General features: G+C 47.1%; 1 protein-coding gene across 4 annotated transcripts in view; it reads left to right on the top strand.

The window, feature by feature from the left end:
• znf536 (zinc finger protein 536) overlaps window positions 1–17,063 on the top strand; it is a 429,810-nt gene that overhangs the window by 220,561 nt on the left and 192,186 nt on the right. For all 4 annotated transcript variants that reach the window (XM_078400451.1, XM_078400450.1, XM_078400452.1 and 1 more), the window contains one exon: window positions 4,335–6,503. In XM_078400451.1, the coding sequence (XP_078256577.1) occupies window positions 4,337–6,503 (2,167 nt within the window). In that variant the 5' untranslated portion in view covers window positions 4,335–4,336. The remainder of the gene's footprint in view (window positions 1–4,334; window positions 6,504–17,063) is intronic.

The raw sequence follows: 17,063 nt of genomic DNA on the forward strand, positions 1-17,063 counted from the left end.
GATATGGTGATAAAGCAGGCATGGGGTACTGATTCTAAATGATCAGCCATAGTCATATTGAATGGCGGTCCTGGCTTGAAGGGCCAAGTGGCCTGCTCCTGCACCTACCTTCTATGTTTCTATTTGATGGTTATAAATTAAGACCAGACTGTTGTATTTGAGTTTTCTGAAATTAATATACCAGTTTATTTTTCTATGGTCAAGAAATGAAGCTGGGAGGCCAAAGAAAAATGATGTGATTAACGTGTGATGAAATTATATTTAACTTTTATAAATTAAAACATTTTCTGTGCTGTTTTTGATAGGGCAAGGTTTTTACACAGGGGGTGGTGGGTGCCTGGAATCTGTTGACAGGGGTGGTGGTGGAAGCAGACTTGATGCTGGTTTTTAAGAGGCTTTTGAATAGGCACATGGATATGCAGGGAATGCAGGGATATGGATTATGTGCAGACAGAGGAGATTAATTTATAATGGCATTGTGTTCGGTACAGACATTGCGGGCCGAAGGGCCTGTTCAAGTACCGTTCTAGGTTTCACGTTGTCAATAAGGTTACAATCTCCAATTAGAGCACATAGTATTGGGGGTAGGGTACTGACATGGATAGAAAATTGGTTGGCAGACAGAAAGCAAAGAGTGGGGATAAATGGGTCCCTTTCAGAATGGCAGGCAGTGACTAGTGGGGTACCGCAAGGCTCGGTGCTGGGACCGCAGCTATCTACAATATACATTAATGACTTGGATGAAGGGATTAAAAGTAACATTAGCAAATTTGCAGATGACACAAAGCTGGGGGTTCAGTGTGAACTGTGAGGAAGATGCTATGAGGTTGCAGGGTGACTTGGACAGGCTGTGTGAGTGGGCGGATGCATGGCAGATGCAGTTTAATGTGGATAAGTGTGAGGTTATCCACTTTGGTGGTAAGAATAGGAAGACAGATTATTATCTGAATGGTGTCAAGTTAGGAAAAGGGGACGTACAACGAGATCTGGGTGTCCTAGTGCATCAGTCACTGAAAGGAAGCATGCAGGTACAGCAGGCAGTGAAGAAAGCCAATGGAATGTTGGCCTTCATAACAAGGGGAGTTGAGTGTAGGAGCAAAGAGGTCCTTCTACAGTTGTACAGGGCCCTAGTGAGACCGCACCTGGAGTACAGTGTGCAGTTTTGGTCTCCAAATTTGAGGAAGGATATTCTTGCTATTGAGGGCGTGCAGCGTAGGTTTACTAGGTTAATTCCCGGAATGGCGGGACTGTCGTATATTGAAAGACTGGAGCGACTAAGGTTATATACACTGGAATTTAGAAGGATGAGAAGGAAAGACATTCTAGCCCAAGAGGGAGTACAGAGAAGGTTCACCAGATTGATCCCTGGGATGGCAGGACTTTCATATGAAGAATGACTGGATAGACTAGGCTTATACTCGCTGGAATTTAGAAGACTGAGGGGGGATCTTATTGAAACATATAAAATTCTTAAGTGGTTGGAGAGGCTAGATGCGGGAAGATTGTTCCCGATGTTGGGGAAGTCCAGAACCAGGGGTCACAGCTTAAGGATAAGGGGGAAGTCTTTTAGGACCAAGATGAGAAAACATTTCTTCACACAGAGTGGTGAGTCTGTGGAATTCTCTGCCACAGAAGGTAGTTGAGGCCAGTTCATTGGCTATATTTAAGAGGGAGTTAGATGTGGCCCTTGTGGCTAAAGGGATCAGGGGGTATGGAGAGAAGGCAGGTACAGGTTACTGAGCTGGATGATCAGCCATGATCATATTGAATGGCGGTGCAGGCTCGAAGGGCCGAATGGCCTACTCCTGCACCTATTTTCTATGTTTCTATGTTTCTATGAGATGGGATCTTATTGAAACATATAAGATTATTAGGGGTTGGACACGTTAGAGGCAGGAAACATGTTCCCAATGTTGGGAGAGTCCATAACCTGTGGCCACAGTTCTAGAATAAGGGCTAGGCCATTTAGAACAGATATGAGGAAAAAAATGTTCAGTCAGAGAGTTGTAAATCTGTGGAATTCTCTGCCTCAGAAGGCAGTGGAGGCCAGTTCTCTGACAGCTAGATAGAGCTCTTAAGGATAGTGGAGTCAGGGGGTATGGGGAGAAGGCAGGAATGGGGTACTGATTGAGAATGATCAGCCATGATCACATTGAATGGTGGTGCTGGCTCAAAGGGCCGAATGGCCTACCCCTTATTCTATTGTCTATTGTCAATGCGAGATGCTGAAAATGTCCACTTGACTGACCACTCTATGAAGCAAAACTATATGGTAAAGTGATCGATACCACACGCAGGCAGATAGGGTTAGTTTAGATGGCACTATGGCGGGCCGAAGGGTCTGTTCCTCAGCTGTACTGTTGTGTGTTCTTTGTTCCTGTGCTGTACTGTTCTATGCTCTATGTTCTATGTTCTGGGTTCTGTGTTCCATGTTCCTGTGCGGCATAGTTCCATGTTCTAGTGTGGAACTGTTCTATGTTCTATGTTCCTGTGCGGTATACTTCCATGTTCCTGTGCGGTACAGTTCTATGTTCTACATTCTATGTGTTTTTTCAAACATTGACATAGAAAATAGGTGCTGGAGGAGGCCATTTGGCCCTTCGAGCGAGCACTGCCATTCATTGCGATCATGGCTGATCATCCACAATCAGTAACTTGTGCCTGCCTTCTCCCCATATCCCTTGATTCCACCAACCCCTAGAGCTCGATCTACCTCTCTTTTAAATTCATCCAGTGAGAATCCACAAATTCACAACTCTCTGGGTGAAAAAGTTTTTTTCTCACCTCAGTTTTAAATGGCCTCCCCTTTATTCTTAGTCTCTGGCCCCTGGTTCTGGACTCCCCCAAGATTGGGAACATCTAGCTTGTCCAGCCCTTTCATAATTTTATACGTCTCTATAAGATCCCCTCTCATCCTTCTAAACACCAGTGAATACAAGACCAGTCTTTCCAATCTTTCCTCATATGACAGTCCCGCTATCCCGGGGATTAACCTCGTGAACCTTCGCTGCACTGCCTCAATAGCAAGGACGTCGTTCCTCAAATTAGGAGAGCAAAACTGCACACAGTACTCCAGATGTGGTCTTACCAGGGCCCTATACAACTGCAGAAGGACTTATTTACTCCTATACTCAAATCCTCTCATAATTGCCTGCTGTACCTGCACGCTTTCAGTGACTGGTGTACAAGGACACACAGGTCTCGTTGCACTTCCTCTTTACTTAATCTGACACCATTGAGATAATAATCTGCCTCCTTGTTTTTGCTGCCAAAGTGGATAACGTCACATTTATTTACATTATACTGCATCTGCCATGCATCTGCCCACTCTCTCAACCTGTCCAGGTCACCCTGCAACCTCCTAACATCCTCTTCACAGTTCACACTGCCACCCAGCTTTGTGTCATCTGCAAACTTGTGAGTGTTACTTCTAATTCCATCATCAAATCATTAATATATATTGTAAATAGTTGTGGCCCCAGCACCGAGCCTTGCGGCACTCCACTCGCCACTGCCTGCCATTCTGAAAAGGACCCGTTTATTCCGACTCTTTGCTTCCTGTCTGCCAACCAATTCTCTATCCATGTCAACATCCTACCCCCAATACCATGTGCTCTAATTTTGCCCACCAATCTCCTGTGTGGGACCTTATCAAAGGCTTTCTGAAAGTCCAGATAAACTACATCCACTGGCTCTCCCTCATCTATTTTACTTGTTACATCCTCACATAATTCCAGAAGATTAGTCAAGCAGGATTTCCCCTTCATGAATCCATGTTGACTTGGACCAATCCTTTTACTGCTATCCAAATGTGCCGTTATTACCTCTTTAATAATTGACTCCAGCATCTTCGCCTCCACCGATGTCAGGCTAACTGGTCTATAATTCCCTGTTTTCTCCCTCGCTCCTTTCTCGAAAAGTGGGATAACATTAGTTACCCTCCAATCCACAGGAACTGATCCTGAATCTATAGAACATTGGAAAATGATCACCAATGTGTCCACGATTTCTAGAGACACCTCCTTGAGTACCCTGGGATGCAGACCATCAGGCCCTGGGGATTTATCAGCCTTCAGTCCCATCAGTCTACCCAATACTATTTCTCGCCTAATGCAAATTTTAAATTCAAGTTCTATGTTCTATGTTCTATGTTCTATGTTCTATGTTCTGTGTTCTATATTCCTGTGTGGTATAGTGCCATGTACCTGTGTGGTGCAGTTCCATGTTCCAGTGTGGGGCTGTTCCGTGTTCCACGTTTCTGTGCTGTACTGTTCTGTGCTCAATGTTAAAATGTGCTACAGACTTAACAGGAGGCTTTTGTTTTCTGTGTTTAGGGATGGAGGAAGCAAGTTTGTGCCTTGGTGTATCTTCAGCAGTGCCTGAGACTGATGTCCAGTTCAGCAAGCCTGTGCTGAATGGCCAGTATCCCATAAGCCAGAAGCTGCACCAGTTGACCACGCAACTGGGCCATGCCTTCCCTGAGCTGCAGAGCAGAGGCAGCTTGGATGAGAAGACAACATCCATCGTCCTGGAGGGGAACCGTCAACACACGGTGGCCAGCCAGCCCATCAGCAACCAAATGACCCTGCTGGCCAACCAGCTGAGCACGGACATTGACACCAACCTGGGGATGAACGGGCGGGTGGACTTGCAGCACTTCCTGAATGGCCAGAACCTTGGCATCATTTCTCAGATGAACGGCACGGAGGACGATGCCAAGAAGTCCAGGAAGTACCCGTGCCCGATCTGCGGCAAACGTTTCCGCTTCAACAGCATCCTGTCCTTGCACATGCGCACACACACGGGCGAGAAACCCTTCAAATGTCCCTACTGTGACCACAGGGCGGCTCAGAAAGGCAACCTGAAGATCCACCTGCGTACCCACAAGCTGGGCAACCTGGGCAAGGGGCGCGGGCGGGTGCGGGAGGAGAACCGGCTGCTGCACGAGCTGGAGGAGAGGGCCATCCTGCGGGACAAGCAGATGAAGATCGGTCTGGGGGTGGGCAGAGTGGATGGCAAGCCTCACCATGCCCTGCTCAGCTCGGGCAGCTTGCCCGCGCCGGTCAGCCAGGGTGGTGCTGATGCCTCCAGCGCGGTGACCACCCCCAAGCCCGCGGGCGGCCAGGAGGAAGGGGCGGCCGCCACGGTGGGTTTCAAGTGCACCTACTGCAAGGGCAAGTTCAAGAAGCGCGAGGAGCTGGACAGGCACATCCGCATTCTGCACAAGCCCTACAAGTGCACTCTGTGCGAGTTTGCCGCCTCTCAGGAGGAGGACCTGATCAGCCACGTGGAGAAGGCACACATCACGGCCGAGGCCGTGCCAGGGCAAGGGGCCGGCGGCAACGGCGAGCAGACCACCAACGAGTTCCGCTGCGAGGTGTGTGGCCAGGTCTTCAGCCAGGCCTGGTTCCTGAAAGGCCACATGAGGAAGCACAAGGACTCCTTCGAGCACAGCTGCCAGATCTGTGGACGCAGGTTCAAAGAGCCCTGGTTCCTCAAAAACCACATGAAGGTCCATCTGAACAAACTGGCCGTCAAGAACACCCCTCAGAGTGACCCCGAGGCACCTGAGAACCTGAACAACATGGTGCCAGACTCCCACTCCAATGTCTACTCTGCCTACGTGTCCTGTTTACAGAGTGGCTTCTTGTCTCCCGACAAGTTGAGCTTACATGAACAGAGCCAGCTGCACTACAACAAAGCCGAGCTGGCTCGCAAGGAGAAGGAGATGCTCGGCAAGCTCCTGGTGCCCGTGAGCAGTGTGGCCCATGGTCTGATCGAGGCGGACAAGAGGTCTTTGTTGGGATGCTTGACCTTGGCACCTCCTCTGAAGGCGAACTGCATGGAGCGCCTGCAGGCGGTGGCCCGCGTGGCTGAGTTTGACCCCGTGAACAGCTACCACGCCTGGCAGCTGGTGACCAGAGGGATGGTGATGGAGCAGGCGGCCATGCCCAAGAAGCATCTCCTCCCTGGGCAGGAGGAAGCCCAGCCCAGTGCAGGGGCCAGCCTGGACAAGGACAAGTTCATCTTCACGGCCAGAGAGAAGGCCAAACACAAGGCAGATGGGGACCTGATCCAAAGCCCAAAACGAACCAACATGAATGACCTGTCTGGTAAAGATGATCTGATGGGAAGCAGGGAGTTCATGACACAAGGAATGAGCCAAGGTCTAGAATGTAAGACTGCTGGATTAGGGCAAAAACACGCAACGATGAAGGAGAAGCCGACAGAGTGTCCCGACTGTGGGCGGGTGTTTCGAACCTACCACCAGGTGGTTGTGCATTCCAGAGTGCACAAGAAGGGGAAGAAGCCCGGAGATGAAGGAGTCCCGGGTGTTCTGGATGAACGGCGTGGATCTGGGAGCGACCAGGACTCCCAGTCCGTGAGCAGGTCCACCACGCCTGGGTCAGCCAACGTCACGGAGGACAACCTGACGCCGGGCGCATTCTCGGTGACGGGGAGCACGCAGGAGGACAGCCCCAACCCACCTTCTCCATCCTCAGGTAACTCCAGCACCCTCTCCTCCCAAGTACACCCCTCTATCCTCAGGTAACTCTAGCATGCTCTCCTCCCCAGTTCAGCCCTCCATCCTCAGGTAACTCCAGCACTCTCTCCTCCCAAGTATAACCCTCCATGCTCAGGTAACTCCAGCATGCTCTCCTCCCCAGTCCAGCCCTCGCACTGCAGCACGAACACTCAGTCGTTGCGAAGCAGCGAACATGTTTGACTTGAAACTGGAGAGTTGTGACCACATATAGAAAATATAGAAACCACCGTATATGTGGAGGAAGGAACTGCAGATGCTGATTTATACCGAAGATAGACACAAAAAGCCGTTGTAACTCAGCGGGACAGGCAGCATCTCTGGAGAGAAGGAATGTGTGACGTTTCGGGTCGAGAAGCTTCTTCACACTGAGGCCGCCTCAGCAAACTCACCCATCTCAATCTGAAGAAGGGTCTCGACCCGACTCGTCACCAGTTCCTTCTACCCAGAGATGCTGCATGTCCCGGCCCGCTGAGTTACTCCAGCGTTTTGTGTCCATCTCACCATAATAGAATTGGCTTAGTGTATGTGTAAATTGTCCCTAGTGTGTGTAGGATAGCGTTTGTGTACGGGGATCGCTGGTCGACGCGGACTCGGTGGGTCGAAGGGCCTGTTTCCATGTTTCTGTAAACTAAACTAAAACTAAAGTGTAACGTTTAATGTTTTTCTTACAACATTGTAATCTGTCAGCTGTCCATGGACGCAGACATTTCTAAGTTACTTGAACACCTTTTCCTGGAGCTTGGTCCACAATTCAAGACAATTCTCCACCACGGTTATTTTTATTTTTTTTTCTTATTTTCCATTTCCTTTCTTGTGCAATTCAAAAATAAGGTCACCAATTGCCTCACACAAAGTTGGCGAGCTGAATTTCTTGAAGAAAATATAGGATGTGTATGTGCTTCTCCTGGGTATAATGAATGTTCACATCTTCTTGGTTTCAAAGATATTGGATTTTTGTATATTTACAGCGGGAGGCATTTATAATTCATAATATAGGTTTTATGTATCGTTTCGTTTGTCCAATATCTATCCAGGCATCAATGAAAAGATATGGGAACCCAAGCTGAAGGTTTCCTTTTGAGGCAAGTCTAAGACCAAATAAGAATGGTGTGTTGGAGGGAACTGCAGGCGCTGGTTTAAACTGAAGATAGGCACAAAATGCTGGAGGAACTCAACGGGACAGGCAGCATCTCTGGAGAGAAGGAATGGGTGACGTTTTGGGTCTGAAGAAGGGTCTCGACCCGAAACGCCGCCCATTCCTTTTCTCCAGAGATGCTGCCTGTCCCGCTGAGTTACTCCATCGTTTTGTGTCTAAATGAGCAGGGTGTGTTTGTTTATGTGGCTACGTCACTAGAAATGCTGATACTGAACCCGGGAGCTGCTGGGCAGAAACACTGTGTTTATGATGCTGTTTCTCGAGTGATTTTCATGAGCTTTTGTAAGAGTTATTGGAGACGTGCTGAATTTCCTCAGTCTATCTCCGGAATTGATGGTGTTGCTGTGCCTTCAATATTGGCCCACCGCAGATAGTTGAATGAATATGAATGAATAATTTTTTAAAAATTAGCCAAGAATGTATACATACAAGGAATTTGCCTTGGTGCTCTGCTCGCAAGGATAAGAACATGATATACAGTAGACAACGGCGGCACGGTGGCGCAGCGGTAGAGTTGCTGCCTTACAGCGAATGCAGCGCCGGAGATTCAGGTTCGATCCTGACTACGACCGCCGTCTGTACGGAGTTTGTACGCTCTCCCCGTGACCTGCGTGGGTTTTCACCGAGATCTTCGGTTTCCTCCCACACTCCAAAGACGCACAGGTACGTAGGTTAATTGGCTGGGTAAAATGTTTTAAAAAAATTGTCCCTAGTGCGTGTAGGATAGTGTTAATGTGCGGGGATCGCTGGGCGGCGCGGACTCGGTGGGCCGAAGGGCCTGTTTCCACGCTGTATCTCTAAAAAAAATAATAATAATAAAAAATAAAACATTATAATTTAAACATGTCGTGACATTAACGCCAAGGAACTTGAAGTCTTGCCACCTGAGATACTGATTGGGGCATGTGCTCCAACACACTCCATTTCCCCGTTCAGAATTTTGGTTAAAATCTGCAAAGACAACTGGATATTCCACTGTACAGACATCATTCCTATCCATGTGTTATTTGCGAGCATAATGCCACTGGTGGCACCACTGATGCTGGTGTACTGAGGTAGGATTCATGTTGACAGTACTTAACTGCGAATGTTTAGCCAAAAAAAAATGTCATGGCAACCCAGGAGATTTAATTAGTCCATTTTATGAGATCACAAAATGAACCCAACACTGCACAAAGTAGAAGATAATAACAGAATAACACAATCAATAAGTGGAATTCGCCACTTTTGTGTAGTTGCTTCGTAAGCTAGCACACTGGGCGCATGAAGTGTTTTTTTTCTGCCTGAATGAATGTAACACAAGTTTAAATAAAAATCTTGACAAAGACATTTAAAAAACAAAACAAAATCCAGACTGTAGATTGCGCAGATGCCTACAGTACTTAAAGCGCTTGCTCAAGTACCCATGAAATATGCTGGCTCCTTCCCGGGTTGTGCTCCAATTTGCAACTTATTACTTGCAAGTCATTTTTATGAAATGCTAACTGCACGCAAAGTGTAGCAGAACAGATGGATAAATTGTGTAGCATCAGACGGTGCTGAAGATCGGGCACAGGTTGGCAGCAGAAGTGCTGCCCTATGCTTCAGTTTGAAAGTATTTTATATTAATTGTTAACTTCTTTATATATTCTGTCGATACAATATTCACCTATTTCCACACAGAAGGCTGGAGTAACTCAGTGGGTCAGCCAGCATCTGACTGTCTAAGCCGCTGAGTTACTCCAGCATTTTGTGTCTACGGTTTAAACCAGCATCTGCTGTTCCTTCCTACCTATTTTCACATTTAATTTAAACATGCCTTTGTTAATGTTGCAGCGCCAAATCAGATTGTAATGATGTTTATTGAGCTTTTTGGGTAAGTAGTTAATTGACTGTTTAAAATTAGCACTGAAATCCTCCACTCCTTCTTGCCTGCTTCCACATCACAAACAAAGATTCACACACAAATTGGTTGTGTGGCAAGGTGGCGCAGCGGGTAGAACTGCTGCCTCACAGCACCAGATACTTTGGTTCGATCCTGATCTCAGGTGCAGTCAATTAAGGGTCAAACAAGCACTTCTGTGGTATATGGGAGGAAACCGGAGCACCCGGAGGAAACCCACGTGGTCACAGGGAGAACATGCAAACTCCACACAGACAGGACCCAAGGTCAGGATCGAAGCCAGGTCTCTGGCGCGGTGAGACAGCAGTTCTACCCGCTGCGCCACCGTGTTTTTAGTCGTGGTGGGGCTGGACAGGAGGCACTGTTGTCACATCAGTCATCCCCTGCTCAATGATGGCACCCCAGTTAGAACAGACGGGTACAACCATGGCCCTGGGATTGAGCTGGAGAATTGGCAGGGTGGCAAGGAAGGTGAAGGGGAAATATTAAAAATAAAGAGACATCAGGGCGGCACAGTGGCATCAATTCAGAACCAGGGGTCACTGTTTAAGAATAGGAGGTGGGCCATTTAGGACTGAGATGAGAAAAAACCTTTTCACCCAGAGAGTTGTGAATCTGTGGAATTCTCTGCCACAGAAGGCAGTGGGGGGCAATTCACTGGATGTTTTCAAGAGAGAGTTAGATTTAGCTCTTCGGGCTAACGGAATCAAGGGATGTGGGGAAAAAGCAGGAACGGGGTACTGATTTTGGATGATCAGCCATGATCATATTGAATGGCGGTGCTGGCTCGAAGGGCTGAATGGCCTACTCCTGTACCTATTTTCTAAGTTTCTATGTTTCAATTGTTGCTGGACACAAAATGCTGGAGTAACTCAGCAGGACAGGCAGCATCTCTGGAGAGAAGGAATGTGTGATGTTCAATTGTTAGATAATGTGCTGGGTTATGCCCTGTATTCAGAACCCAACTCTTATTAACACTGGTGACTTTGAATGATAATAACTTGGGCTTAAAGATGAAATCAAATTGCCCTGAATAACAATTGTGAACACAACAGATAAAATTGCTGGAATATAATAAAATAAAAATCTGGATTCCCACCGATATGAAAGCGGTAGGTGATTTATCGGTTGGATGATCAATACTGCTAATTGTGGAGACATAAGAAACTGCAGATGCTGGAATCTCGAGCCACACGCAAAAGTGCCGGAGGAACTCAGCGGGTCAGGCAGCATCACCTGAAGAAGGGTTTCAACCCTCAAAGTCGCCCGTCCATGTGCTCCGGAGGTGCTGCCTGACCCTCTGAGTTACTCCAGTACTTTATGTCCCTTTGTGTATTAACCAGCATCTGCAGTTCTTCATTTCAGCATCTGAGGGAAGGGAGTCAGAGGAAGGGTCCTGACCTGAAACGCCACCTGTCCACTTCTTCCGCAGTGACTCAGCGGGCGGGACAGGCAGCATCCCTGGAGAGAAGGAATGGGTGACGTTTCAGGTTGAGAGTAATCAAAGTCCTATGATTGGTGCTCATTTATGGCACTCTCATGGGACTGTGATTAGTGCCCCTGTTTCAGGGTGGGAAGGGGAGTGGCATAAGGAGGGGGGCGTGGAGATCTGTCCACATTTCCACTTCTGCTTACCCGCCCCATCCTAGGGTGAGTAGGGGTGTATGTATCCCCTGGCACAGGTTACCTCTGTGTCCACCTGCATCTCCCTTTTTTAACAGCGTGCTCCACCCGATGTCTCGCATGTAGTTCCAACTCTTGCTCATTTTCTGATAGATGAACCACGACATGATTTTAAGCTAAGGGTTATCCAACAGCTGGGAGAAGTGTGTCAGAGAGTCAAAGAGTGATTTCGTGTGGAAACAGGCCCTTCTACCCAAATTGCCCTCACCGGACAAGATGTCCCAGCTACACTAGCCCCACCCTCCAAACCCGCCCTATCCATGTACATGTCTAGCTGTTTTTGAAACGTTGTTTAAATAGTTCCAGCCTCAACTACCTCCTCTGGCAGCTTGTTCCATACACCCACCACCCTCTGTGTGAAAACGTTACCCCTCAGATTCCTCTTAAATCTTTTCCCCTTCATCTCAAACCTATACCCGCTGGTCCTCGATTCACCTTGTCGGGGCAAGAAATTTTGTGTATCTACCCGATCTATTCCTCTCATGATTTTACACACCTCTATAAGATCACTCCTCATCCTCCTGTGCTCCAAGGAATAGAGACCCAGCCTACTCAACCTCTCTCTATAGCTCAGACCTCTAGTCCTTGTTAATCCTCTCTGTACCCTTTCCAGCTTGATAACACCCTCTCTATTACATGGTGCCCAGAAATGAACACAGTACTCTAAACACGGCCTCGCCAACGTCTTATACAACTGCAACATGACCTCCCAACCTCTATACTCAATAGTATAAGAAAATAACTGCAGATGCTGGTACAAATCGATTTATTCACAAAATGCTGGAGTAACTCAGCAGGTCAGGCAGCATCTCGGGAGAGAAGGAATGGGTGACGTTTCGGGTCGAGACCCTTCTTCAGACTGATGTCGGGGGTGGGACAAAGGAAGGATATAGGTGGAGACAGGAAGATAGAGGGAGATCTGGGAAGGAGGAGGGGAAGGGAGGGACAGAGGAGCTATCTGAAGTTGGAGAAGTCGACGTTCATACCACCGGGCCGCCAACTGCCCAGGCGAAATATGAGGTGCTGCTCCTCCAATTTCCGGCGGGCCTCACTATGGCACTGGAGGAGGCCCATGACAGAGAGGTCAGACTGGGAATGGGAGGGGGAGTTAAAGTGCTGGGCCACCGGGAGATCAGTTGCGTTAATGCGGACCGAGCGCAGGTGTTCAGCGAAGCGATCGCCGAGCCTGCGCTTGGTTTCGCCGATATAAATAAGTTGACATCTAGAGCAGCGGATGCAATAGATGAGGTTGGAGGAGGTGCAGGTGAACCTCTGTCTCACCTGGAAAGACTGTTTGGGTCCTTTGATGGAGTTGAGGGGGGAGGTAAAGGGACAGGTGTTGCATCTCGTGCGGTTGCAAGGGAAAGTGCCCAGGGTTAGGGTGGTTTGGGTAGGAAGGGACGAGTGGACCAGGGAGTTGCGGAGGGAACGGTCTCTGCGGAATGCAGAGAGAGGAGGGGATGGGAAGATATGGCCAGTGGTGGGGTCCTGTTGTAGGTGACGGAAATGTTGGTGGATGATATGTTGGATCCAACTTCAGATAGCTCCTCTGTCCCTCCCTTCCCCTCCTCCTTCCCAGATCTCCCTCTATCTTCCTGTCTCCACCTATATCCTTCCTTTGTCCCACCCCCGACATCAGTCTGAAGAAGGGTCTTGACCCGAAACGTCACCCATTCCTTCTCTCCCGAGATGCTGCCTGACCTGCTGAATCTCTATACTCAATACTCTGACTGATGAAGGCCAATCTGCCAAAAGTCTTTTTGACCACCCAATCTACCTGTGACTCCCCCTTCAAGGAACCATGCACCTGTACTCCTAGATCCCTCTGCTCGACAATACTCCCCAGAGCCCTACCATTCACTCTGTAAGTCCTGCCCATATTAGACTTCCCAGAATGCAACACCTCACATTTCTCTGCATTGAATTCCAACACGCACCTGGCCAATCGATCCAGATCCTGCTGCAATTTTTCACAACCATCTTCACCATCTGCAAAACCACCCATTTTTGTGTGTGGAGAGGTTGGGATCGGTTCTGAACTGTGACGTGATATAATTTCATTACAATAAATATTTCATTGTGCTTAAAATGTCTGGAATTTATAGAAGCTCAAGCTGCAGTTTTGAGACATTGAGGAAAATAGCTTTTTAATTAACACAATTGACATATGTAAATGTAATTTAATTAGGATAGCTAATTAAAACATTATCTTTTACGGCGTAAAGATAGTATTTGCAGTTTTTGAGATGCAGGTGAAATCCCATGGTCTAATTAATGCAGTTAATATGAAATCACATCTAATTAGTGAACTCATCAGGATATGATCCAGAATCCAATAGTATGTTCCAAGTTTTATAAACTTAGGATTGTACTTTCAGAGTTACAGGAGGAAAGATTGTTTCTAATTAACTTGCTTTGCAAATGTAAAATAGTCACAATGATCATAATTCATTAATATGTTATCCTTAATATATATCAATTATGCCCTTCAACCAAAGACCTTCAATCAAAGAAGATCCAATAGCTTATTAATAAGAGTGAAAAAAACGGATTTTTTGGTTGTTCTAACTTGGAAATTGTGTTCTATTTCAACCACAGAACACACTTTAAATAAGTATAATTTAAGGAAGAAAAGTTTATTCTTTTCTTAGTCTTGGAGGAAATATAAATCCCATATTAATGACACGGTGGCACAGTGGTAGAGTTGCTGCCTCACAGCGCCAGAGACTCGGGTTTGATCCTGACCACAGGCGTTGACTGTACGGAGTTTGCACGTTCTCCCCGTAACGGCGTGAGTTTCCTCCTGATGCTCCTGTTTCCCAAATTCCCAAACATGTGCGGGTTTATAGGATAATTGGCTTCGGTAAAATTGTCCTTAGTGTGAGTAGGATAGAACTAGTGAACGGGTGATCGCTGGTCGGCGCGGACTCGGTGGGCTGAAGGGCCTGCTTCCACGCTGTATCTCTAAACTAAACTGCACTAAACTACCCTAAACTAAACAACTCTGACATTTCAGTGGGAACAGCAGCAACATCTCTGTATCATGAAAATGACGCTCTATTTATCTTTCATGGTTTAATTCAACTGAAAGCATTTCGATGGAGACACAAGGGACTGTGGAAGCTGGTATCTTCAGCTAAACTCAAAGTGCAGGAGGAAACAGACAGCTGATGTTTCGGGTCGGGACATTTCTCAGAGACCAACTAGTCTAAAGAAGGGTGCCGACCCGAAATGTCACCTTCTTATTCACTTCACAGATGTTGCCTGACCTGCTGAGTTTCTCCAGCAGAGACATAAAATACCGGAGTAACTCAGCAGGACAGGAAGCACCAATTCCTTCTCTCCAGAGATACTGGGCAAGAGACTTTGTGCATCTACCTGATCTATTCCTCTCATGATCTTATACACCTCTATAAGATCACCCCTCATTCTCTTGCGCTCCAAGGAATAGAGTCCCAGCCTCCTCAACCTCTCCCTATAACTCAGACCCTCTAGCCCTGGCAACATCGTCGTACATAGTGTGTAGGAAGGAACTGCAGGTGCTGGTTTAAACTGAGGATAGACACAAAATGCTGGAGTAACTCAACGGGCCAGGCAGTATCTCTGGAGAGAAGGTATGGGTGACGTTTCGGGTGCAATCTGACAAAGGGAATTCCTTCTCTCCCCAGATGCTGCCTGTCCCGTTGAGTTATTCCAACTTTTTGTGTCTGTATTTAGCTGAAAGCTAATCGAGTGAGTGAGTAAATTATAAACGGTTTTCTGCCCTGATGATAGTTAGTTTTATCACCGATGTAACACATGGGCATGCAAACCTTGGTGTGAACCCCAGACTTTCTCACACTCCCCATGAAAGCCCTCTCAGGTTGGAAACTAACACCAAGACCAACCTGACACCCTCTCACACACGTACAGAAAAACCAATATAAAGTTGCTTTTTCACATTCTCACCCCAGGCGAAGTACAGTTAAAAACTCAATGTGCATCCATGCCAAGCAAGGTACCACACAGAAGGGGAAGGTCAGCAGATCAATCCCAAGAGAAGTTTAGTTTAGTTTAGAGATACAGCTCGGAAACAGGCCCTTCGGCCCACCCAGTCCGCACCGACCAGCGATCCCCTCACAAACGCTAACACTATCCTACACACATTGGAGACAATTTACAATGTTACCAAGCTAATCAGCCTACAAACCTGTGCATCTTTGGAGTATGGGAGGAAGCCGGAGCACCTGGGTAAAACCCACGCAGGTCACGGGGAGAACGTACAAACTCTGTACAGACAGCACCCGTAGTCAGGATCGAACCCGGGTCTCTGGTGCTGTAGGGCAGCAACTCTACCGCTGGGCCACCATGTCCCCCTTTATAAGAAACATTATAAGCGATGTATCAAGTATGCATTTTGAGAATAGATGAGACAAATCTCCATGCAGATAAATCGCTGGGATTTTACATTATGTCTGATAGGTTATTAAACTCCAAGGAATCAATCCAAAAATAGACTAGATGTTGTTAAGCATTCTGTGGAATATTTCCATTTTGCCAGTGGCACCAATGTACAATTGTTCTTCACCTCTAGACTTACTTTTTCACCAGTCATTCATTCCATTTTGTTTTTAGAGGAATTACCTGATACCGTTTTAACAGGTATAGCAAAGAACTACAGCTGCTGGTTTACACCGAAGATAGACACAAAATGCTGGAGTAACTCAGCGGGACAGGCAGCATCTCCGGAGAAAAAGAATAGGTGACGTTTCGGGTGTGAAGAAGGGTTCCGACCTGAAATGTTACCTATCCATGTTCTCCAGAGATGCTGCCTGACCCGCTGAGTTACTCCAGCACTCTGTGAAACTTCACCTATCCATGTTCTCCAGAGATGTTGCCCGACCCGCTGAGTTACTCCAGCACTCTGTGAAACGTCACCTATCCATGTTCTCCAGAGATGCTGCCTGACCCGCTGAGTTACTCCAGCACTCTGTGAAACGTCACCTATCCATGTTCCCCAGAGATGTGGCCTGACCCGTTGGGTTACTCCAGCATTCCGTGTCTATCTGCAGGTTTAACAGGAGTGTACTTCACATTGTCTATTACTCTCCAGGAAAAATAAAGACTTCTAATCTCTCCAATTACACTTGAGACCGGGCAATTCTGACCCAGCATCTCCAGCCCTGCAATCACTTACACCACCATATGTTAATCTGTGCCCGTCAGCTATTTAAAAAGTCAATTCATGCTTCAACACTGCCAGATGCAAGGGAAAGACTTCTGTTAACTCGTTAAAATTCAGCCCGAGCCACCAGGGTCTGAACAGTACCAGCAACCTGGATTATTGAAAGGTGTGCACGCAATTTGGACAAATTTCAATGTAACTTCATGAATGAGTTGCATGTGCTAGAAAATCCACCCAATGTTAAAAGCCCTGGGAAATTATGTTGCTTTATAAAACATTGGAGGGTCTTTATATTTAAAATGGAACATTTAAAAAACAAAGGTAGATACAAAATGCTGGAGTAACTCAGTGGGACCTGCAGCATCTCTGGAGAGATTTAAAAAACACTTGGACAAGTACAGGGGTCGGAACGTTTTTGAGGGACATGGGCCAATCGCAGGCAGGTGGGACTGGTGTAGACGGGACATGTTGGTCGCTGTAGGCAAGTTGGGCTGAAGGGCCTGTGACTCGATTACTCTAAACCAATAGTGTTGTGAAGCATTGTGAATGAAAATTAGAGGTAGAGTAATGAATGACCTGGGAAATACAGAGAGTGGGCACATGGCAATGGAAGTATGACTAGAGGTCATGG

This window comes from Rhinoraja longicauda, chromosome 6 (genome assembly GCF_053455715.1).
Source record: "Rhinoraja longicauda isolate Sanriku21f chromosome 6, sRhiLon1.1, whole genome shotgun sequence".
NCBI classification, from domain to species: Eukaryota; Metazoa; Chordata; class Chondrichthyes; order Rajiformes; family Arhynchobatidae; genus Rhinoraja; species Rhinoraja longicauda.